At 47.9% G+C, this 23977-nt stretch overlaps 1 protein-coding gene across 1 annotated transcript in view; it reads left to right on the plus strand.

Moving 5' to 3' along the window:
• Positions 1-23977, plus strand: part of ASTN2 (astrotactin 2) — a 301231-nt gene that overhangs the window by 71238 nt on the left and 206016 nt on the right. Inside the window, exons 5-6 of the mRNA XM_026860237.1 lie at positions 4996-5142; positions 17022-17189. Of these exons, the coding sequence (XP_026716038.1) occupies positions 4996-5142; positions 17022-17189 (315 nt within the window). The remainder of the gene's footprint in view (positions 1-4995; positions 5143-17021; positions 17190-23977) is intronic.

A 23977-nucleotide genomic window follows, 5' to 3' on the forward strand; every position in this document is an offset into this window, starting at 1 on the left:
GCTGCTCCCCGGGGGTGCTGTGGGTGCTGCTCGCCCTGCGCCGGGCGCTCCGGCACGACGGCCGGGCGCTGGCGGCTGCGCTGCGCGTTGCTAAGCAGTTCAGGCACTCGTTGTTCTACCGCTCGGTTTCCCCAGCCCTGTCTTCCTCGGGTGGTAGAAATACATTTTAATATCCGAGTAGCCGCGAAATGTTCTGTATTATGCTATTATCTCCGGGGGGGCGGGGAAGATTGCAAAGCACTTGGCGTTTAACACCCACATATGGCTAACACCATGGGCTGTGTGCTGATAAAGATGGGGTAATTAAAGTTTATTTTTTTTATAGACTAATCTCCCAAGCATGTATTTATGAGCCTGATTTAGAAACATCGTATTACCAAGAGCACGGGATATTTGTGTTGCTCGTAAATCCATACGTGTTCTGAACATACCTTATTTTTTTTTTCCTTCCTAAATTTAGGCAGCACTGCCAATATTAAAAAGAAATGAGCTCGGAGTTTTGTTGGGTTTTTTCCCCCCCTTGTCCTTTAGGTGGGCAAGGGAAAGTGTACAAAGCAGCGAGTAATTAACTGCACAAGGAAATGATATTTCAAAGGAGACACGGTGCATTTGGAAGGGCTGTTTGCAGAGTGTTTACACCAGTGGCTTTGAATTTATCTTCATCTTGCAGCAGGTGCAAAATCTTCAGGGGAACGTGGTGCTTTGCAAGCTGTTTCTGAGCTGTCTGCAGAGGGACCCACATCTTCTCTGGGAGGCCACAGCCGGGCTAATTGGCACTGGTGTTTAAGGAGAGAAGAAAAATCCTGGGTGGGAAAGGTGGTGGTGACAGGAGCTCCTCTGACCATAGTCCTGGCTGATGCTGCCGTTAATTGCATCACTAGCAGGAAGCATCTCGGGTATGATTCTGCCCTAAAACAGAGCAGTTTGCCTTTCTTTTCTACTTTTCTGTCCTTTGCTCTCATGCTTTTCCCCATTCAAAATGAAATAATTTCTTCTTGTTCTTCATCCCTGTTTTGTGTCATGCTTGCTGCTTTGCCCACTCCTTGGGCACAGGTTTCCCGGGTCTGCCTCTCCTGGCACCCCACATGGGCCATTGCTTTCTCCCCAAAACAGCATCACTGAGTGCTCGGACACCTGTGCTCACTCTGTTGCAACCATCCAAAATGCAACAGAAACATGTTTAATTAAAACTATGGAGATGTCATCTCAATATATGAAGGATTTATTAGTGCAGAGGAAACAGGGGAGTGAGTTTGGTCTCAGCCGTGCTTGGTCACCACCTTCCTCTTGGGCTTTTTGGACCCCACAAGACCCAAATGAAGACTTGTGTTGGGTGCTGAGGGTCTCAAGTCCCATCAGCTGTCCATGTAGGGCTTGCGTTCCCCTCCCCCAAACTTCCTTCTCTTGGTAAAGAAGGTTGATTCCAGCTCATTTGGTGGGCCTGGGGTTGCAAATCTGCACTTCAGACACCTCTCTGAAAGCCTAGAGAAGACAAGGTGAGGAGGGAAAGAGCAGGCTTCAGCCAGGTAGAGCTCTTGCCTGCACCGTTGCTGTTTATGTAGTGCTGCCTGAGTTACCCAGCTGGGCTTGGATCCCCTTCCCAGCCCAAGGAAGGATGGTGAACCTGCTGAGGTTGGTTTGGTTAGCAATGTCTTGCTAAGAATACATTTACTTGTGGTTTTAGAGGCCTGGTATGAAGCTGTTTATCTCCAGATGGGCGTTTAAACCCAGCACAGGAGTGCTTCTGTTGGGGCATCAGTGATGAGAAGAGCAGGCAGAGGGATGGAAAATGGGAGCCATGTCCCTCTATTTAAAGAATGAGGGAAGAATCTGCTTTTCCAGCAGCCTCCCTTCAAACCTGGTAGTAAACTGGTCGTGAGCAATAAAGAGCTGAGCTGGAAATCCAATTTCTGCTCAAGCAGAAGACCCGTGGTTTTGGTTCAGTTGGTCAAAGCCAACGTCAGGCAGTTCTAGAGGTCAGTAAGTAGTGCTGTGATGGAAACGAGTGGGGAGCGGGAGGCAGGGGAGCAGGGAAGGTAGTTATAGGAGACTTTTTAGCACATTTTCCTTTTCCTTGGGCAGCCAAGCTCAAACTCATTGAGCTGTAATGGGCCTTTTTGCTGTTTCAAGCTCCTGTGCCCCTCTCTTCTTAGTCACGAGGGAAGAATCAGCCACGTGGACCGATGGGGATGGGAGCTCTCAGATCCTAATTCCTCCAGCTCCACTCCACTCTCAGATCCTAATTCCTCCAGCTCCACTCCAGCTGCAGTATGGTGAAAGCTGCCATTGTACCTGTGATTCAGACTCTTTGTGAAAAGGGGATAATACTCGTCTAACTCGTAAGGGATTTGTGATTTAATGTTTGTAAAGCACTTTAAGACCCTGGATTGAAAGGTGATTTATAATGGTAAAATCCAGTGTTCTCTGGTCTATTGTATACTTGACTGTGTCCAATTATCCTGATGGAGGCTTTTTTCCTTGTTTTTTCTTTTCTTTTTTTTTTTTTTTTCCTCTTTTTACATTCTCAAAGTAACTTTAAGCAAACGCAGGGTTTGTGGCAGGCACAGTATGCCCAGCGAGAGGATGAGTTCCTCCCAAGGAGGTGCTAACTTATGCTGATGATATGAATAAAGATTGGGAAGAAAAAAAGGGGATCGCAAGGTGAAGGGCGCAGGAGATCGGCAATAAAGCTGTGAAATGGGGGTAGGAAGGGTGTTTAGATGATGCATGCATAAGGAAAGTAAAACATGCTTCATAAATAATCAATTTGCGTACTCCTGTTGGTCACAGTGATGAGGATATTTGCCAACAGATCAGCCAGTTCCCCTGTCTTGCAAATACTGATTGGATCATCCAGTGTGCAGGGGATGATTTGGTGAGACACGCTGCCCTGCCTGGAAAACGCAGGTCGTGCCGAGCATGAGATCCCTGCCCTGGCGCCAGCATCTCTAACAGCAACTTTGGTCAAATTACAGGGTATGCAAGTGCTAACTTGCTGGATGTATTTCCTGTTCAATTTTCAGAGTAATGCTTTTTAAATCTTGCTTTGCTGATGAGATGGTCAGGGCCAGGGAGCAAGAGGGGAGAGTCTGGATTGCCTTCCAACTATAAATACATGTCTTTGCCTGAATCCTGAGTGGGGACACGGTCAGGTCTGCTGGGAGCTCCATCATCTCAGCTGCATCGTAATAGACTGTGCAGCAGCTGGGGTTAATTGCTGGTCTGTGCCCTCTCCTTGGCATTGCCATACTCCCCAGGTGGTTCTTAATCTGTGTCCCAAGCACTGGTGAAGTGAACTGGATGCTCTGCGAGGTGTCTGGCATTAGGTTCGAGCAAAGCAGAACACTGATGTGAAATGCCCGCTTAGGTGGCCATGGGGGATGCGGTGCAGTTGGAGCAGTTGGTGGAGCAGCCCCCTGTGCCAGAAGGGCTGGGCAGGGAGGGACCGGTGGTGCCCCAAGGATGCAGACTCCAGGGCTGCTCCCTTCTTGGGCAGTGGAGACCTGGTGATCACAGAATCACAGAATCATTCATGTTGGAAAAGACCCTTGGGATCATTGAGTCCAACCATCAGCCCTGCTCTACAAAGTTCTCCCCTACACCACATCCCCCAACAGCTCATCTAAACGACCTTTAAACACATCCAGGGATGGGGACTCCACCCCCTCCCTGGGCAGCCTATTCCACCCGTGATGGCATAGCGGTGGCCTGGAGACAGTTTCTCCTGGTCATCTCCATCAGTGGAGGGTGTGTCATCTGGACACGTGGGCACTCCTAGCCTGCATCCAACAAGAACATCCAAATCTCCTGAGACAGCCAGGTCTTTCCCAATGACTCTGTATTTCCCAGCTTCACCCCCTCCCTGCAGAGTTTGGGGGTTGCCCTATTCCACCCAGCTGTAGTTGACAGTAATTCAGTCATCTCAACACCACACTGCTCCATGAAGGTTTCCTGGTGGGTTTATACCTGCTGCTGGCCTCTGCAGATGCTCAGGCTCCTCATTGGCTTGTTGGCTTTTACCTAATGCTTCAAAAAAATTCAAATAAAATAGAAGCCACCAACCAGGCCTGGCCAAGTGTGCATGTCTGAGTGGACCCGTGGGGTGATGGGATCCTTCTAACCTCATGGGTTTATTCCTTGGTGCAGGCATCCCTTAGCCCTGGTGACAGACACATGGCCTTTGAGACAAGGGATGGCAGTGTGACAGTGACAGACATGCCATGCAGGTGCCAGCTGGGGATTGGGTGGGCTGGGTGCCTGCTTTGGTGCCTGACTTTTGTGTGTCAGAAAATACTGTGCTGCTTTGTGGGAGGTGCCTTGAGCTTCTGCACCTGACAATACAAAGCCTATTTTGTAATATCTCCTCCTGTCAAAAGCAGCTGGCTCTGTACGTTGCTTTGTTGTTCTGCGTAGTTCCCCTGTGATGACTGAATATTTATATATATATTTGTGTAAATAATTAACACTAGTCAGTGCTATGTCGCATCTACAGGTGTAGATTTCTCCTGACACTAAGGGAAAGCAAAAGATGCCATGGTCCAGGCAGTCCTCAAATTTGGCTTGATTATTTTTTGTGACTTGACAAGATTTGTCAAGTTAACCAAGGCTGACGAGAAGTGAGGGTGGCTTCACCAAGGGAGCCTGGCAGGGGTGGTGAACGGCTCCAGGGAGGAGGGATTTCCAGAGAGATGGTCTGCACAGGGTCCTGAGCAGGTTTTCTCCCTCTTCTAGGAAAACATAGTCCCCAAGTCTGACATAACTGTGAGTGAAACACCATGAATGTTAAAAACCCAGCCAAACAGGGCGTGGTGGGAATGGTGGGGTTTGCCGACCTCGGGAGCTCTTCCAGTGCTGCTGAGATGATGTCTCTGTTCTCAATGCCTGCCCTTCCCCGGGGTTGGGGCTTTCCTGCATATGCATGGGGAAGGGGGGAGGCTGAGCAAGCCTCTGGCACAGTTTGCCTTTTGGTCACCCATCTCTCTCTCTACCTTCCAGGTTCGATGAAGAGCCCCATCAACAAGACAGCACTGACCCTGATCGCAGTCAGCTCCTGCATCCTGGCCGTGGTCTGTGGCTCCCAGCTCTCCTGCCCGCTGACTGTCAAGGTGACGCTTCACGTACCTGAGCACTTCATCGCGGATGGTAAGACCCTCTGGGGACTTGGACCCCCTTACCTCACTGGTCTGTTTGGGACGTGGGTGTCCCTCTCTTTGGGAATTGCCCCGGCTGTGTTTGGCTGTAGGGATCCTTCTTCCCAGAGGAGCAAAGCACATCTGAGAGCTTGAGGCCAAAATCTCAATCTCATCTTTCATCAATATTATTATTATTATTATTATTATTATTATTATTATTATTATTATTACTACTACTAATTGTATGTGATGGATATTCCTGTTTTCCTCCAAACTCATTGATAAGCCCTGGGAACCTGCACAGATAGACGTCCTCCTGTCCTGCAGCAGCAAAGCTGCTCATCCCAGCCTCTTGAATCAGTGCGGAATGAAATTGCTAGAGTTTGAGCAAAGGCAGAGATGCTTTGAAAAATTAGACGAGGGCTGCTGTCACTATTTATTGCTTTCTCCAACTGGGCTCCTTGCGTTTGTTGTGTTTCACTGACCTTTTCTTTATAATGTGCAGTGAGCGTCGAGTGCAAGTTTTCAGTAACATGAGGGCAAATTTCATTTTCTTCCAGCAGACGGGACCCATTATTCAGTCGGTTCCAATTCCTCGTCTCACTGCTTGGGGTGTGCGGAGGGGGCACTTTTTATCTGCCAGAAATGTGCTGCATGGAGCCGATACATCACCACCTGCTGGGGTGTCCCGGTGTGGCCAGCCCCTGTGTAGCACTTTGGGGGCTGGGAGACAGGACAGCTCTTGGGGGGATTAATATTTTAGGGAGGGGTAGATTGTTAAAGAGGTGCAGCAGCACAGCAGCAGCAAGGGGTGATGGAGAGGGGCTTAAACCATCCCCCCATGGTGGGGAGGGACTCACCAGCATGTTTGAAGTGGGATTTAGCCCTGCAAAGAGTGATTTCTTCTTGGCCATGATCTGCATTCGTAGGGTGTTACCTGCACGGCAGCACTGACAGAGCACGTGCTCTCCCCAGCCCCACCACTGACCCTCTCTTCCTCCTTAACCCCACTTCTATGTTTGCGCCTAACAACGCTTATGGGATGGGTGTTGTGTGCAGTGGGTTGATGTCCCCGTGCTGGTGTGCAAGGCAGTCTCTGCTCTGATCCCTGAGGATGCTCCTTAGCCGCTGACTCTGGAAATAACAACTGAGTCTTGGAGTACATCAGCTATCCCAGCGATCAAAGCTTGGTCCTTAAAGGGAAGACTCGGAGAGCAACTGCTCTGTGGTCTCAGATTGGAGGAATCTGAACATCAGTGGAGTGGAGACATGAAAAAAGCATAACTTGAAATAAGGGACTCGTCTACACCTTGACCTGTTTTTAAAAGGTTTAAGGATTGTCCAGGCTGCACATAAACGTTCTGAAGTCTTCACAGATTGTTATTCCAAGTAGCAGGAGAACAGAAACTCTTTTTGTACTCGAGTAATGAGGCTGCTCCAGTGTTAACTCGTGTCCCTTTGAGATGGGCACTGGCCAGTTCATCACTGAGACTGGGAGTTCACAGTTGGTTTTGGTACTTGCTGAAGGTTGGCCAGGAAGGCAGTGAAGGGCACAGGACCTCGGCATCTTGCTCCCGCCCTGTGCTTCTGGCCCAGGGAAGACAGCGTGTCCTCAAAAAAGAAAATAAACCAAAATGCAATTTGACTCTAGAATGCAAGTGAAAAGCTGAGCCTGTGCTTGTCACTGGGAAGGGGGTGGCAATGCAAATTATGCAAATACAGAGAACACTCGAATGGAAATGACAATGAAATACCAATAAAACAGATTAATATCTTTGAAACTGGGGGAAATGGGATGATCTCCAGTCCTGACTTAATGACTTTTCTGAAGAGAAAGTGGCAAGAGGACTGGTAAAAACGGTTTGGAGAAGAATTAAAATGAGCTTTGTAATGAAACTGTAAAATATAATTACAAACTGCGAAAACTTTTTTAATATTTTTTATGAGAAACAGTCAAATTCTTCACATAGAAGCAGCCAAGACATTTTGCAGTGGCTATCACTTTTACTGAAATCTCATCGTTTTATGTGATGGCAGAGTCCCTTGCCTGGGAAGAGAAAAGCTCTTAAAGTTGTCCCTTCTTTTTGCATAACAACAAATCCCAAGGCAGCACCCAACTGGCAGCAAAATATTATAAAACATTTAAAGGCATCACAGAACTGAGCCGGGTTGGGAAATTTTAATGATACCCAGGAAGAATGTGTGTGGCTGTTTGCAGAGAGGCTTGGCACCCAGAGTCTCACGCTGATGGAAAATAGGGGACTTGCTCCTCCTGGTGATCTCCTGGGTGGGTTTAAACCTGGTTTTTGCCTGGGTGCAGAAGGGGCATTCCCATGTGAGCAAAGGGACGGTGGAGCTGATATCTTTGGCCTGGCCGAGGCTGGGAGCTTTGATCAGTCTTAAACCTGCCTCTCACGTGGCACCTCATGGTGTGCACCACGTCTTGTAAGAGCTGGCATACACTTAAATAGTCTGGTTCCTGACGCTGTTCTCTTTTGTATTTTGCATGATGATAAGGCAGGCTCTGTGAGAAGGCAGGGATGGTGCATTCACGGGAGATGTTCCTGTGTGAGAGAAGGATGCCCTCTCATTCCTTTTTGAAATGCTGTATTTCAATAGATGCCAGTAGCCAAGGAAAATCTTAAAGCAGAGCAGCTACTAACACCTCTGCAGGAAAAGCCAAACAAAGACAGAGTCTGAAAGAAATCCCTCTCCTAGCAGATGAAAACTTGTCTTTGAAGGGAACTTTAAATAGACGCCAGCCAGCTCCAGAATGCCAGGAGCCAAAGCCAAGCCGGGGAGGGGGGGAAGCCCCACCAAATATCTCCAGCCTTGGAGGAAAGCAGCTCTCCCCTCTGCAGCAAGCAGTGGCATTAGGGAAGGAAGCTCACTGGAATCACAGGAGGGGAAGGACTGGGACCAGAAGCCAACTGGCAGCCAAGGCTGGGAGGATGTATTTCAAGCAGCAGCATTAATAACCAGCCTGTCTCTATTGCTCTTGTTTCTCTCTCTTGGTTTATTTTCCTCCTTTTGTTCATTTGATGGGGTTCCCCCCCCTGCCCTGCTCCTCTCCCCTCTGAGCAATAATTGCCTGGTTTGTACAGCTGCTCTGCCTTCATTTCATGGGGTGGCCAAAGCCTGGAAAGCCTGGCAGAAGCTGCGGTGGCTGGCAGGGGAAGGCTGGGGGCTCCTGCCTCTGCGAAACTGGTCGGTGTCTCTGAATCTTCTCTTAGGGTGCAATGGTGGGAGCATCCTCTCCTCCCTTCTGTTGCTCCAGGACATTATGTTCTGGGGCAGCCTCTGCCCATGCTGAGTAGAAGGCATCATTCTGATTTTGGAGACGGCTCAGATTTATAGGAAGACTTGTAGTGGCTTTTATGAGGATATGGAAATACAAAGCATTATTTAATGGATCCTTTAGCCATGTCAAAGGGGGAAGAAAGCAAAGAGAACCCCTCCATCTGAGCAATAAAACCCCTTATGAATATGTGAGCCACTCAGCTCTACACATTCAATAGTTGTTTGGTTTTTTGTTGTTTTTTTTTTTTTTCTTTCTTGTAAGTAATCATTCAAAAAGTAGAGATACAGCAATGGGAGCAGCTTGCAGGGAAGGCAGGGCTGGAGAAAGATACCCTAGAGGACTCAGCCTGGAGTACGTCCTTGCTGCACAACAGTTTGAAATATAGTATCAATTAAAGCTTCCCATTTTTACAGCCTGCGAAGAGGTTATATATGGTGTGGGTGGATGTTTGTATGTGGATACTTTAGTGGGAGAGGTAGGTGAGATCCTTCCGTGCGTACAGAAGGAAGCAAGAGCTACATTTAGCTTGGGGCTTGTAGGGCTTCGTTTTATAAGTGGAAATAAAGTAAAGGGCATAAAGCAGGTTTCTGTCACTTCAAAGACATCTCAGGGCATTCACAACCTCCTTCCCTCCTCTTCTGTGCTGTGTGCCAGAGGAGATGTGATAATCCCTCAGTCTGAAGCCTCGCTGACCTACGGGCTGCTGGTTTGTGGGGGTTGGCGAGCAGAGGCACCACTCGCGCAGGCGCCGTCCCCACTGCTCCGAGTTGCCCACGCTTGGGCTTCAGCCCTTCTGCAAACACGGGTGCATCCCCCAGGGTGAACATCGCCCTGCAAGCAACAGGGAGAGGAAAGCAAACCCAGTCCCACCCTGTGCAAAGCCAGGAGAGCAGTGGGAGGTGGAATTGCCACTTGAGACTGTGCTTTGGGTTTGAGTGTCTGACAAGATGGCAGAGTTGGAGGAAGCTTCTTCGTGGCTTTTTTTCTTTTTTTACTTTTAAGCTTTGTGTGTCTGTCTGCCAGTCTGAACGATGACGTTCTGTAATTGTCACGCAGCTGATCAGTAATTGTTTCATCTGAAGATTATTTCCTACCTTCCCCCACTACTGTTTCCTCCAAGATGCCAGTGGTATTGGATGCTGCTATATTTGCAGCTTGTGTTAATTTTCCCTGAAGATTGCTGGAGCTCTGCAGACTGCAATTGTTGGACTCGCAACAACTTCTCATTTTAGTTTTAATTAAATGTGTTGCTTTAAATTGTTTGCTTTTGACATCTCCTGCTCCATCTTCTGCAGCCCTCAGAGGTGACCAGGCATTAGCTTGTGTCTTCAGGCACTCTCCCGCGCGTGTGCTCAGCATGTGCTTCTCATGTGGCTGCAGAGAAATGAGCAGCAGGAGGTGGGGGACCGGCTCCTTTCCTGTTCCTTTTTACATCAAGGAGAAGCTGGAGACGCTCTTTGATTTATGTATGAAGCACCCCAGGTTTATACCAGAAGGATGGAGAAAGGGATCTGATCTCAAAAGTATCTGAGCTTTCAGAGAGATGCTGCCATTGGTGATGGAGATGGCCCATGTTCTCCAGCTGGTCCCAGCCCCACTGGCCCCATCTGAAATCAGTAGAGGGAATTTGCTGGCTTGAAATCGGGGGGGGTTTTGGTGCTGTTTTTTCCCCACAGAGTCATTGTGGTGCAGTGGTGCCTGTTTTGCTGTACAGAAACTTGGGTCAGGGCTTCAGCAGAAGCAATGCTTTCCTGTTGCAGACGCAGTGTCAGGTCTGGCTGACCCAGACCCCATGTGTTTCTGATAAGGTGGCTGTGTTTGTGGGGCAGCTTTGCAGATTGCATTTAATTCCATCAGCTCTTAATCACCAGGTCACCCCATGTCTGCACTACAGTTCACTCTTGTTCCTGCACCTCTTTGGCTGGCAAGAAAATGTGAGCAAATGGCTGCAGCGTTACCAGGCGTGAACTCTAAGTATTAACATGAATTTATAAACTGTATCAGTGTGGATCAAAGGGATTCCAAGACGGTTTTACGGCGTGAACGCTCTTTGCATGAAGAACTAATAAGATTCCGGAGGCTGAAGTACATCATGTTTTTATCGTGCCTTTGACAGGCTTGTGATCCTGCGCTTGGCTCTTCCCAGTGCCAGCCCAGCTCTGCTGGCCATGTGCCTGCTGCAAGTGTGCCCAGCTGCTGGGGTAGCTCGGTTTGCAAGGGAAGGCAAATGCCTCGTCCTTTCTCCTTTGCAGGATTCATCAGAGTAAAGCAGGGGGCATTGGTGTTGATATTTGGATGGTGTCAGCCGGGGCTGGTTCAGAGCTGGGAGTTGTTGCATCCCGAGAGAGGCAGGATGTGCCCACCACTGGGGAGGTGGCATCCTGCTGAGCTTCTACCAACACCATTGCCCCTCTAATTTGGGACGGATGGTGAGGGAAGACTGCTGTAAGGCACAGTGTCTTCAACCAACTAACCTGTGCCCTTCTTAGATGGAGAGATGCAAACACTGACTTCTGCATCCGCAGGGTGAGACCCTGCCTGCTTGCAGCATGGTGGCGGGTCAGTCCCGGGAAGCTGGCTTAGGCCATGCCTGCTTTCGAACAAGAATTCATGGGAGGGCTGCAGCAGTAGTGATGCAGCAATGCAGTGAGGGTTTTTGGAGGCTGCAGAGCTAGGAACATGCTACTTCGCTTTATCATTCTCCCAACAAGTAGCATTGCTGGTGTGCAGTCTCTCGGTGAGTGGTTCCTGTCGTGTATTAACTTTGCATGTGCTGCCTCTTGGTTGTGTTTTCTGCATCCTGGGAGGATGTTTAGTCTTGGTGCTTGCTGAAAAATCTCCATTCTTACACACTTCATGTTTTTTAAAGCTTATCATAGCTCATCTGTCACATACTTTGTGATGTGATTAGATTTAGGCTGGATTTCCCTGAACCCTTGTCCAATATCTAGAGAGCATCCCTGAGAAAGAGCCCCAGGCTGGAGTGTGGGAGTTGGGAGATACGGAGCATTAAGGAGAAGCTTTTCTTCAGGAGTCTGCTTTCAGTCTCAGCCACTGCTGGCCCAGATGATTCCTGAGGACAGAGATGTGCTATTACTAACATCTGCGCAATGAAATTTTCTAATAATGCTATGGGAGATCTCACTGCAGCGTGAGTTTGACCACAAGGCAGGGGTGGGATGATGCCATCTCGCTTCAGTTTGGGAAAAGTTGGCCAAGTCACTGCCTGCTGTATATGGTTTCACATGCCTTTCTTGTCAGAAGTTCAGCCCTGACAAACTCAAGACTGACTATCAAGAAAACCCCAAGAAAGAGTCTGTCAGAATTATCAAGAAAGTGCAATTTAACAATTAAAATGTAACCCTGCTCCTCCCACAGGAAAGATGCTTCTAGTCTGAGCTATAATTACATACAGATTTGTATCACTAATTTGCTACTGCTATGCCGGAGTGAAAGAGCTCTGGCAGGATTGACAGCGTTTCTAAGGGATGGGGGTCTCTGGGTATGATCGTCAGCGGGTTGGGGAGCGCTGGTGTGAGCAGCCCACGGCCGTGCAAGTAGTTTGTGTGCTGAAAATACATCCTTGAGTCAAGCACTGTGTGTGATATAAACTGTATGTGCTTTGGCTGATGGAAGAGTAAATGAAAGGCGTGTCCATAGGCTTTTGTTGTTTTAAAACTTGTTATCATAACTTTCTGTTTAGGCATTTCATCTTGTTCAAGAGAGAAACCACTTGACAAAGATGATATGGATAGACTGGATTTTAAGATGGTGTGACACTATCCCTGGATTATAATTAGAATATAGAATTAAGAGTCTGACTTTGAAGAATTCAGATTATTCCAAAATTGCCTAGTTTTGTGCTGAGCAGGAGAGGGGTGGTAAAGCTGAGCACTGTGTTAGCCTGTGAGTGAGATCCTGCAGCAAGCCTGGTTTGCTTCCTTAGGTCAGTACATGTGTGTCCTGGGCATCCAACATCTGCCCGGTTCTTCTGCATTTTCTGAAAGAAATTTAAGAAGCAGATGTTTGTTTTCCTTCCCTGGGACCAGGACAGAAGAGCAGGAGCTGATGAATGGAAAGGGCTGATAGGGAAGGAGTTGTCTCTTTGGGAAATGTTCTTTCAAGTTTAACAAGGAAAAAAAAGGGTCTCTGAAGAAATCACATAGGATTATTCTTTGTACCTATAGAATGGAGCAAGGGGGATAATCCTTCCTCTGGTGTTTAAAAAAAATCTGTAACAGATTATAACTCTATGATAGTATAGGGATGGATACATTAATAACAACCTGTAGTATGACCTCCTATAGCTTTCCAACACAAAATACTAATTTTAGATGAAAAGGAGTTTCGTTGGCCAAGAAACAGTGAATGGACCAAAGAAGACAAAAAGAGCAGAGGGAGGAAGAAAAAGAAATTCTTCAAGAAACATTATTTTTTGATCTTTTCCCTTGGGAAAAAAGAGAGAGAGAGGGAGAGAGGGAGAGAGAAAAGAAAAGCCAAACCCTTTTGGCAGCCTTTTGGGCGCTTTGTTCTTTCCCCTTGTTAGATATCTCATCTGAGCTGTTTTATCCTGTTGTGTTCTGGAAAATGATTTTTGAAATGTCAGAACTTCAAGCCTCTTTTGTCAAGGCTTAAGCATTTCCACTGAACTTTGAAGGAGACCCCAGCATGAGAGACATGAACTTTTGATGCTGCCTTAACTGATCTGGCTTTGATCAGCCTTGGAGAAGGAAGAGGGGGAAAACACACGCATACAAAACCCAAACAAATCAATCCCCTGAAGTGCTGGTGGACCTTGTGGAGCTGGGAGGCGGCTGTGTGGCTGTGTACTGATGTTCTCCATGGCACTGCAGTGATGCTCTACCGTGCAGACTGACTCGTAAAACCAACAGTGCTCAAGACACGTCGCCCAGCGGGGATTCCTGGGAGGAGGTGGTGGTGGTGGGTAGAAACCTGCTGGCTTGTTGTTGTATTCTCTTGTTTGGTTGACACTGTACTGATGGTTGCTTTACCCTGAAGCTTAAATGTCTCCATTTAAGGGTGATTTCCCCAAGTTTTTGAGTGGGAAGCTCAAAACTTGTGCCTAGGAAGAGCCCTGGGAGGGGCCGGGGTTGACAGCGGAGGGCAGCGGGGTAGATGGTCTTTGGAGAGTAGGGTATCTTTGGAGAGTATCTTCTCCCCAGGCTCTGTGAGCACGGACTGTAGGTGTGCTTCACACTGGGTGCAGGTGTGGGGGCAATTCGATGGGGTCAGAGGTCCTCCAGGCAGGTTTTCAGAGGGTGTTTCCGAGCGGGGTCTCCCCCTCACTGCCCCAGTGGTGTGAGCCCCTCAGGTTCCCCATTGCCCCCTTCCCTCCCCCTTGATTTCCCTCCACTGAGAGACTGTGCATTGGTGAAAACAAACCTGGATGATGTTCCCGGCAAGCTAAATATGTTTGAAATGGCTCTTGCTTAGAAAATGTTTGTTCCCGGTAGTTTCTAAAAAGATTTGATACTCAACCTGCCCTTTCTGAGCTTTTCAAGATGGTTTTGATAAAGTGCATGCTGGTGACTTTTGAAAACTGTTTTCTATGTGTGGATTCTTTGAAAATAAAGAGAAAAATTGTGCGAAAAGGCTTTGAAATCTTCAGAATTTTAGCTTTTGAAATATTTGTAAAACGCCTTTTCCTGTTATTTTTTTCTCAGGCAAGCTATAAAGGAATCAAGGTTGGGATGTTTGTGTTTTCAATGGGAGTGAAGGTGATGAGAGTGTTTGTGAACACCTCTAAAAATCTTACCCAGCTGAGCTGTGACATACTCAGCTTCAAAGATGTGAGAATTTTCCTTGCTGGAAGTTGTCCCCTCCCTCCTAGGAAGGAAGGAAAGTGTTTACAATTAACTAAAACCTTTCATTTCCTCAGGTTTGTTTTGTTTTGTTTTTTCTTAGACTGAAGTAGGAAAACCTCCACTTTACAATAAAGTTGAATTCAGAGATTTTGGATTAAAATGTTTTCACTTCTGCTTTTTTAAAAAAAATTTTGATATTGAAGATGATTTCTTAGTCAGACTTACTAAATTCAAAACAAGTAATTCATCTTGAAAATAACAGGACTTTTTTATTTTATTATGGTTGCATTATATTTGGGAAAGTCTTTCTCCATACAGAATATGGCAAACCTCGATCAATTTGCAAGTTACTGCAAGCTTCTCAGATTTGTGATTTTTCATGGCCACCAAAATTCTGCTGAAAGAGAAGTTACTGGCTCCTGGCCAGGTGTCACATTTTGGTGTTGATTTAGGAGGTACTTCCATAAATAGGTAGTTTTTAGGTTTTTACAGTTCTAGCAGCAAACAGGCTGGGTTGTCCAAGGAAAATGAAAATTTGGCTCCAAGGCCATGAATGTGCTTCCTCCTCCCCAAGTTGCTCAGCACATGGGGCTGGTGGGAAGCTCCAGAGGTCACCCCTCCATCGCCCACCCCGACCCAACCCGGCTCCACGGCCAGGCTGCTCTGCTGGCCTGAGTCACCTTTGTCTTTGTGAATACTAATTATATGACTATTTTATTTCTGATTTGCTTCTGTTACTTTCAGGCTGGCTGTATTTTAACTAGAAGTGGGGTTCATTAAGTAGGGATTTAATCGAGAGCTGGTGGTTTCACTCTTCAATCTTTGGGTGCAGAGGGAGTTGTTTGTAGCTGAGCCTCAAAATGTGCTTACGTGCCTCCCGAGCCTCGCTCTTTATTAGGGAACTACAAAAATAAAGAAGAAAGCAAGACTGACAAGTTACTACATAGGCACGTACACATAAATAGTAAACACTCCCAATGGGTTCACGATGCATTTCTGTTTGGTAAAATAAACCAGCAATAGTTATCATTGGTATATAAAGCTATCTTTAAATATTAATGGAAAAGAATGATAATTAGAAACAAAATTACGTGGCTCTAAGGTACTTCTTTGTGCTCAGCGTTTCAATGCTTTCCACTGGTGCTGTGGAGTTTACCCGGCAATTTTCTGCTGCCGTGTGTCTGATTGAGATGTATCCTGCAGTCTTGGTGATGCAGGCTCCTGCCTTGCTGTGTCTCTAGAGCAGCTGGATCCTGGTTGTCTAATTTTCATTTGCTTGAACAGTCAGTAGCTTGACAGCCTCCATTGGCTTTGAGTGTAGAGATGCGTCTGTGAATATGTTTACGGTGTATAAACAGTATAAGTGTAGAAGATTTAAATTCGTGTGAAATTAGGGCCCAGATTTGTATGGTGCTGAGATCTCAGGATGCCTGAAAATGGGGTCGCTCACTGGGATGCTTGACTTCAAGCTTTGCTTTTTTTATCCTCTGCATGGATAATGTCGCATGGGATGAGGTTTAGAAGGGCTCCTTCTTGCTGAAGCATCAGTGATTCTCTTCAAAAGGAAATCAGGAATTTGTGTTCAAGCAGGTTCGTGTGGGGTGGTTGCTGCTACGGTTTTTTCATCCTACTTTTTTAGTCACTTGGCTTTTATTGAGCTTAAATCTTACTCCATGCTTAGCAAAAATATGTCCTAGTCCTTTACTAAATGGTACAAGCCATGAAAATACACCCTGGGTCTACAGGCTTGCCATCCTTGGGTGATCCCTAAGAAGGATTTGAATCTTCAGATAGTGGTTGCAGATTTCTGGTGCTTAGTGGAAGGATGGCTGTGGGTTTCTGGGCTACATGGCTGTTCCCCTTGCCCACTCCTCTTTGAAGGTTTCTTCTCCCCTGCTTTTAGAGGTTTTTACCCTGGTAACTTTTGCAAAACACCACTTAATGGCAGAGGTTTTTTGGCTCCCCTCTGATCTGTGCAGCACTATTATGGAGGCAGTCTTATAATCAATGTAATTGAAGATCAGAGTTAATGAGGACCTCTGTGCCTGCAAAATCCCCCAAGCGATGCTGGGCCTCAGATGTTAGATAAGGAAATGATTGGGCTGAACTGAAAATCTATTTGGCTAATTAGATGATGCATATTCCCAGATGCCAGTGGGGAAAAATACATTTCACAAAATAAAGAAATATAAGATTTTGTAAGAAAGTATTTTGGGCATGAATTCACTTCTCACTCTGAGGAGGAAGAGGGAGAGGGAGTGTCTCTGACACAAGACATATGAGAAGTTGTGTGTTGGGCCAATTTCACTCACCTTCAGCTAAAGAACTGAAGGGGGAACAGCCCATGTTGCTGCTGCCCATCTGTGTCCTGAGCCTGGCATCCAGGCATCTCCCGGATACCACCTGCATGGGCTGGGGAAGCGATGCTCCGATCTGACAGATCAGAATAATTACATTGGTCCATATTTCTGCAGAGATCTGGGAATCAAATCCGGTAGCTTGTGATGGTGAGTAGGGTAGGGTAGGGGGCTGTGTGGGCAGAGAAATGTCCCAGCTGGTGAACCATGCATTGGGGCACATTTATATGGAGAAGAATGGTCAAATAAAGTTCTTTGGGTCCAAAGTTTGTGAACTCAGTATTACTTTGCTGATTTTGACATCACAGCAGCTCCTGAGAGTAGAGTATTCTGATACTGGGCCAAAATGCTCTTAAAAAAAAAAATATTTACACTTAATTAACATACTTGTTTTCCCTCCCTCCAGGCAGCAGCTTTGTTGTAAGCGAGGGGAGCTACTTGGACATCTCCGACTGGCTTAATCCAGCTAAGCTGTCCCTGTACTATCAGATCAATGCCACGTCCCCCTGGGTGAGAGACCTTTGTGGACAGAGGACCACTGATGCTTGTGAACAACTGTGTGACCAAGAGACAGGTAAGGGAGGCTGGGGAAGAGCAAAGACTTTGCAAAGCTTGGAGATGTGAGGCAGAAGGTTTGTCTCTGAGTAGTTCCATGCCCGCTCGGCTCACCTCTGCATTAGCCTGGTGTTAGGCACAGAGGACCAAGAGGTACCAGCAGGGTCACACAGTGGTGACCCCCATCAGCTAAAGTGCAGAGAAGGTGGACGCAAGGCTGGGGATTCAAAATGGTGGTATATCAGTTCTTTGGTGTGGCAGCTGCAGGCACGTGGAGTTCATCTGCTTCTGAGTTGTGCTGTTTTGCTGTCCAGTCTGGAAAACCTACTCGTGAGCTTGCCACATCTCCATCCCTTTCCTTTTTTGACCATTCCACTGCAGAGCACCATGTTTTCCATTCGTGCTCCTGCCTGCTGGTCACCTAGGTCGGATCTCTCCTCCAACCCTTCCTCATAGAGTTGTTATCTGCCATCTTTCCTCATCTGTAAGCGGCCTTTTTGCTGAGCATGTTCTGCTTGCACACAAAGGCTGCCCTTGTGAAGCAGTAGCCAGTAGCCAGTGGCTACAGCACTCCACTTCTGTCACCTTGCCTTCTGGTCTGGGTGCTGCTGGGTGACAAACAGGGATCCTGGAGTCTGCAGTGGGCCAGGAACACAGGAAACAGCAAACACACAACTAGTGAATGAAGGCAGAGGGTCTGCATGGGTGGGAAATAAGTATGTGACCCCAGGCAATGGCTGGCCCTCAGAAGGTGACATTTCCTCAGCTGGTGTGAGTGACAGGACCTTGCACGGGAAGGTGGCCCAGGGACTGTGCTGGATTTTCATAACGTGGGGTGTGTCATGCCCTCTGCAGCATTGCTCCTGCTCCCAGTGCCTCACCTCAGGAGGGATGCCTTCTTGGTGGTGTGGAGACAAGTGGCCCTGTTGCTCCTGGCATGCTCTGCATCTAAAGAGCACAGGACCCCCCGTCTCCTCGCAGAGAAGTACTGCTGCCAGGTTAGCCCCAGCTCTCCGCGTGAGCCGCTTCCCTCCTCTCTTAGCAATGAGAGTTTCTCCACTGTGTGTTTGTCTATGAGACTCGTGGCTGCAAATAGGGGTGTTTGTTGCTGGTTTTGCCAGCGGTTTGAAGAGGGCTGGCTCACAGAGGAGAAGGATTTTCCTAAGCCTCCCACTGCCATGGACTGTGCCACTTTTACCCGGCATTTTGAGAGGGAGAAATCCCTCAGTCATGAACACACCATGGGCTGATGGGGGTGATCCTATTCTCATCCCTCCCTGCTCAGCTGAGATGCAAATACTGAACTTGGTCTCATAAATCCATTTTCCTGGTCAAGACAATGTTCTCTTCTTATACTCCAGTTCCTCAAGGCTTGTCTGTGCAGAGGCACTGACAGGCATCCCTGCAGCAGAATGATTACTCTGGGTGAATTCCCCACGTAGGTGAGCCCTGGGCATCACCTACGGTCCCAAGGAGGGCTGGGGGGTGGCAGCAGCTGCCCTGGCAGATAGAGACGATGCAGGAGGAGGCTCTTCTCATCCAGATGTCACAGAACAGAAGGATTGTTTCAGGCATCAGCAAAATGCAGCCACCTCAGCAGGAGAGGGAAGATGCATTCAGCTGTCCCCTGCTTCAGGGCAGAAGAACAGAAAAAACTCTGCCTCCAGCAGAAACCATGGGGAGATTGCACGGAGCCAGACCACAACTTCACTTTTGGAAGAGCCCTGTGGCTCCACTCACCAGCCCCACGCCATCCTTGGCGCTGAGCAGGACTGGTTTAATCCCTGCACGACCTCCGCTGCGAGGAGCGGCTGTTTTCCAGGGCTGGCCCAGCTGCTGCTCCCCCTGCGTCGCCAGCTCGCCGGAGCAGCTTGTTGCTCTCGCTGGATATCCCACGCTTGAGCAGGATGTGTCAGATCTCGTTTGCAGGGAAGAGAGCAATGCTCGTTAGCCTGGGAAGTGCTCTGCTTTGGCACTGCACTGGATCCTAACGTTGCCAGCTGCTTTATGGCTTCCATCTCTGGTTCCCATCCTCCCTGCTTACCCATGATGGGGAGGTGAGGGCAAAGCAGCCTTGATCTGAACCTTCAGGTTCCTCACCCAAAATCTGTTGGTCGGATTCTTCCCCCTCTCTCTAGCCTGGGAGTTTGCATGTGGATAAAGCAAAATCTTTCTCCTGTCCACTCCAGCTGGATCCACAGGAATAGAGCAGGACTGGCCAGCAGGGCTGCTCATTTTCAGATCCTAAATCTAAGACTCCCTTAAGAGGTCCAAATTTCACAAGACCTCAGCAACCACCTACTGAAAATTAGACCTCTGCAAGTACATATTTGATACCCTACCCCAGGATGTAGCCCCAAGCATCGCTTATGTTCATCACCATTGACCAGCCCTTAGCTGGTGAGAAGTTTCTGTGTCAGGCTAGGAGCAGACCGTAACTCGATGATGCACTGCATGTATTTTTAGATTTATTTTTATTAATGTCATTCTATTTCTAAGGGTGATTTATTTTTATCACCATGAGAGACGCAGGTCTATGGTTTTACTATGGGACATAAATCCTGCCTAGATTTCAACCTTTTCAGGTCAGGGATTTTATCATCTCTGTGAGCATCCCAGGCGATGGGTGCTGGGGGGTTTTCCCCTGCCCTCTGTCCTCTTGGGCTAGGCAAATCATCCATGAGGAGGATGGACTGAGGTTTGTCCTGTCTGGAGGATTAAAGCCTTGAAGTTTTCCCCTGTGAAGAGCAGCAGAGCCAGCTTTGAGGTCCTTCAGCACTTTTATAGCTAATCTGATTTCAGCCTTCCCCTCAGAGCCACTCTCTGTGGCAGTGCGGGTACAACCTTGTCCCAAACCTTCCTTGCTCCAAGGTGTAGGAAGTCCTCTGGGCAGGACTCATCCTTGGTGGCAGTGCCACGGGCTCCTGGCAGACGTTTGGACAGAGGCCCCCAGGTCACGTATGCTCTGTCTGGTGAGACTCAAGCTCTTACCCCTTCCCAGTAGTGAAGATCTCCTTTGGGTTGGAGTTTTATATAAGATCTGTCTGTACAATGTGCTGACTCATGACTCCAGCCACCAAGTACTACTTCAGTATGAATAATAATCTGCACTGAAAATGGAGGCTCTGAAACACTAAGAAATGCCAAAATACATTTTTGCTTGCCTGACCTTAATTTTCCTTCCCTTGTGTCTTTGCCGTGTGACTCACTCTTTAATTAAATGATTGCTGCCCCCTTGACAAATTTCAAACTCTCATTGCAAAGCATCAGCTCATCAGGGCTTTTCAGAGGGAGCACCAACATCTGCACATGAGAAAAATATCATCTTTCTCCTTCCCCCCTGCCTTGGAAATGGCTGAGCCTGTTGGTCTGTCATGACTTCAAATAAAAAATAAATAGATGCTGCTGAGGGTCTTCCCCCTGCAGATGTGACATGGTGGCTGTTCCCCAGCTGCCACATCAGATGGGACAGGTACCTCACCAGGGTCAAGATGTGGTCCTTGGCTGAAGACATTCAGCCAAAATGCCCCATCCTCTGTGGCAGGTGCTGACTGTGCTGCTTGAAGCAAGGATGAGGATGTTTCTTGCAGTCACCTCTCCTCACTCTCTGTATGCTGGACAGGTGTGGAGTACATTGCCAGCTCATACCACACACTGGGATACCTTCGTGTAAAATCCAGGAGTGCTCGCTTTTTCACTGGCCTCCCTTACCGGCACCAATAACATTTGAGAGCCTCTGTTTTCAGCAGCATATGCAAATCCTGATTTGTGAGCACAATTACCTGCTTTGTATGCACAAAACCGATTCACTTGCACATTCTGCGGGCATCGCTTAAGAGATCTGCTGGAGAATCGGTCCCTTAGGGCCAAATGCTGGAAGAAACAGCCTCTGATTTTGTGCTGTCAGGCTTGCCGGAGCAGTGGCATAAATGAGATGGATAGCTACCTTGATTAGCAGGTGCAAATGCGTTGAATTTTTTTTCCTCCCTCTATAAATCAGGCACTTCTCCATTGAAATTCTCTCCTTTGCATCCACAATTGATGGCACTCCCCAAAGCAGTAGGTATGGGCTTGTAAGGACCAAATGAGATGTGGTAGTGAAGGGTCTTTTCTGGAAATTGGCAGGAGGAAAGAAAAAAAAAAAAAGGTTTCCATCATCTTCCAAATGGGCTAGTTTGTCACCAGAGCCACAGATGGTGTTCCTGTCCAGGTAGGACAGGGGTCTTGCTGGCAGGAGACGGATGAGAGTAATTTTTAAACAGAGCCATTTTTTAAAGGCAACCTGTTAAGGGAATTTGGAGGTTGCAGAGCTGAGCATGTAAATCAGGAGTTGACCAACCTTGGTGAGGGTGTATTTGTGTTTATGAAAACAGCCATTTTCTCCAATAGTTCAATTTAATATCATGCAGCTTTTGTGCACATCAAGTAATATTTGTTTGTTCTTGTGCACTTCTGCTATTTTCGCTGTTGGAGGATCCTAGTGTCTTTATTGACTTAGACTTTTATAAGATGAGGTTCTGTCTCTCTAAGGTATGGAGTTTAATAACTTGGTCAAAAACCATGTAATATATGATTTCTTTTCATGTGTCGGCACAGCTTGCCTCATGCACCAAGCAGGGCAGGAGGCAGTTAACTCCCAAGCTAATTTAGCTTCGGGCTGAAGTGTTATACATAAACAGCAATCAAAATGCATGCCTTCAAGGGGGCTGAGTTAAGGTTATCTGTGCTGTCTTTACACTCTCATTTTCTGCCATTAGACTGTTTAATCCCGCAGCTGCTAATGTTCTTGTAATGGCATTTCTGTGCTTGTCTAAAGACCATGGAGAGGTGGGAAGAGGAATGAGTTTTGTGGTGTGGAGCAGCTCCTGGGTTCCTCTCCCCAGCTTGACCCATCCCACCAGTGCTGCAGGAGGTGGATTCTCACCCCACCCTGGTCAGCTCTGGGGCGGTGTTCACCCCAGAAGATGATAGCCGTGGCAGGGCTGACCACCCGTGGTCCACCACCCTTGGGATCTCTCACTGCTTCCTTGCATCAGCCGTGCACTTGTGTCCAGGGAGATCTTCCTCGGTGGCGTGGCACAGGAGATGAGCAGGTGATAACGAGAATAAAATCCATGCAGAGTGTAAACCCAGACACAATCCTTGGAAACTAAGCTTGTGTTTAAGTGTTGTGATGGGTCTGTGTGAAGAGGGTGACTTGCAGTGGGAGGAGAGGAGGGTTAACTGTCAAATTAACTCCAGGTTTTCCCCCTGTACTGTGCCAGGTTTCTGGGCAGGAGCCACCTTCCACATCTCATTCCTCAAGAGCTAAGCTGCTTTTACTGAAATTGCATTTTCCATCAGGATGAAGAAGAGACTTAGGTTTGGAAAATTATGTCCCTGAAAGCCAGGGAAAGCAGGTAGCTTGGGCAGGAACAGCTTCTCAGAGAGCTTCACCGGGAGCTGATGCTGCCACCTCAATTGCTGGAGGAGCCATGGCCTCGGCCAGGGGCTAATCCAAATTCAAGCAGTAGCTCTTGAAGACATCACTTGTTCATTGAAGTTGGGAGTTTAATGAAATATTAAAGTGGAAGTGTTCAAGGCCAGGTTGGATGAGGCTTTGAGCAACCTGATCTAGGGAAGGTGTCCCTGCCTGTTGCAGGGGGGTTGGAACTAGATGATCTTCAAGATTCCTTCCAACCCAAACTATTCTATGATTCTATGGTTAATACCCTTATTCATCCTTGGCTGTGTTTAATTTTCCCCGAATTTCCTCAAAAGAGGCTCTTGCTCTGCCATCCTATAGAGCTCAGCAAACATTAAGGAAGGCCTTTGTTGGATTTTTTAACTTTTCTCTGATCCATATCTTCGTCAATGGGAAACCCTGGTGCCAACCCTTTTTCAAATGTGTGTCTTGTCCCATCCTTGGTGAGCTAACCCTCATCATCGCATTGCTGGGAGCTGCTGCTCCCCAGGGAGCTGCACTGGGGCGCCCGAGGAGCTGTGAGATGCTATGCTTACACCTCCTGCAGCCGGTTTGAGGCTGGCACAGGGAATGCTGCTAGCAGATAGTTTGGTGTTTTCTTGGTTTTATTTAGGCCAGACTGCAGGCAGAGAAACTCCCATCGGTGGGAGGACTTGGTGGCTGAGATCTCTAGTAGGGTTCCCAGGGTTTGCATTTCTCTGGTAGAGTAAAACATCCCTTGGGAGGAGGGTTGGCCACAAGGAGAGGTGTTGGTTTGGGGGGCCCATGGCACCTCCCTGTGGGTTATTGTAACTCTAGGATGAGGTGCAGGGGTGCAGCCAGCTCTGCCTGCATCACGGTTGCTGTAGGCAGGGAGGGAGATGGACAAAGGCAGTGAGCATCGCACGTGGTTCAGAGCAGCGGTGGGGACCATTGGGCCATGCCGTGCCCCAGAGAGAGCCCTGCAACCTCCTCATGCCCCAAGGGTCCGGGACGTTCTGCAGGGATGAGGAAAAACAGCCTGTGAGATGTGCCCGTGGGGTCGCAGTGTGCGCTTCACATCGCTGAAGGACATGGCATTTGATTCACCCATGTCTCAAAATTTCTGTGGATTCTGGATGAAGAGGTGGTTTCTTCACCAGGAGCTCAGAAAACTTTTGCAAAAGATAAATAGACACAGGGCTTCCTCTGGACGCGGTCAGGAGTGAGGTCTCAACAGCCTCGTTATGGGAGGTTGATGGCCATGGCTGTTGGAGGGATGGGGTGACTTGTGTCGATCTGTTTGCTTGTGCCCACACCTGGTGCTCAGGGCTGGTGCTGGTGCTCCTGGGCATTGCCACCACCTCGGGAAGGACGTACTGAGG

The sequence above is a fragment of the Athene cunicularia genome, assembly GCF_003259725.1.
Source record: "Athene cunicularia isolate RWA chromosome 17 unlocalized genomic scaffold, athCun1 chr17_part1, whole genome shotgun sequence".
Lineage (NCBI taxonomy): Eukaryota > Metazoa > Chordata > Aves > Strigiformes > Strigidae > Athene > Athene cunicularia.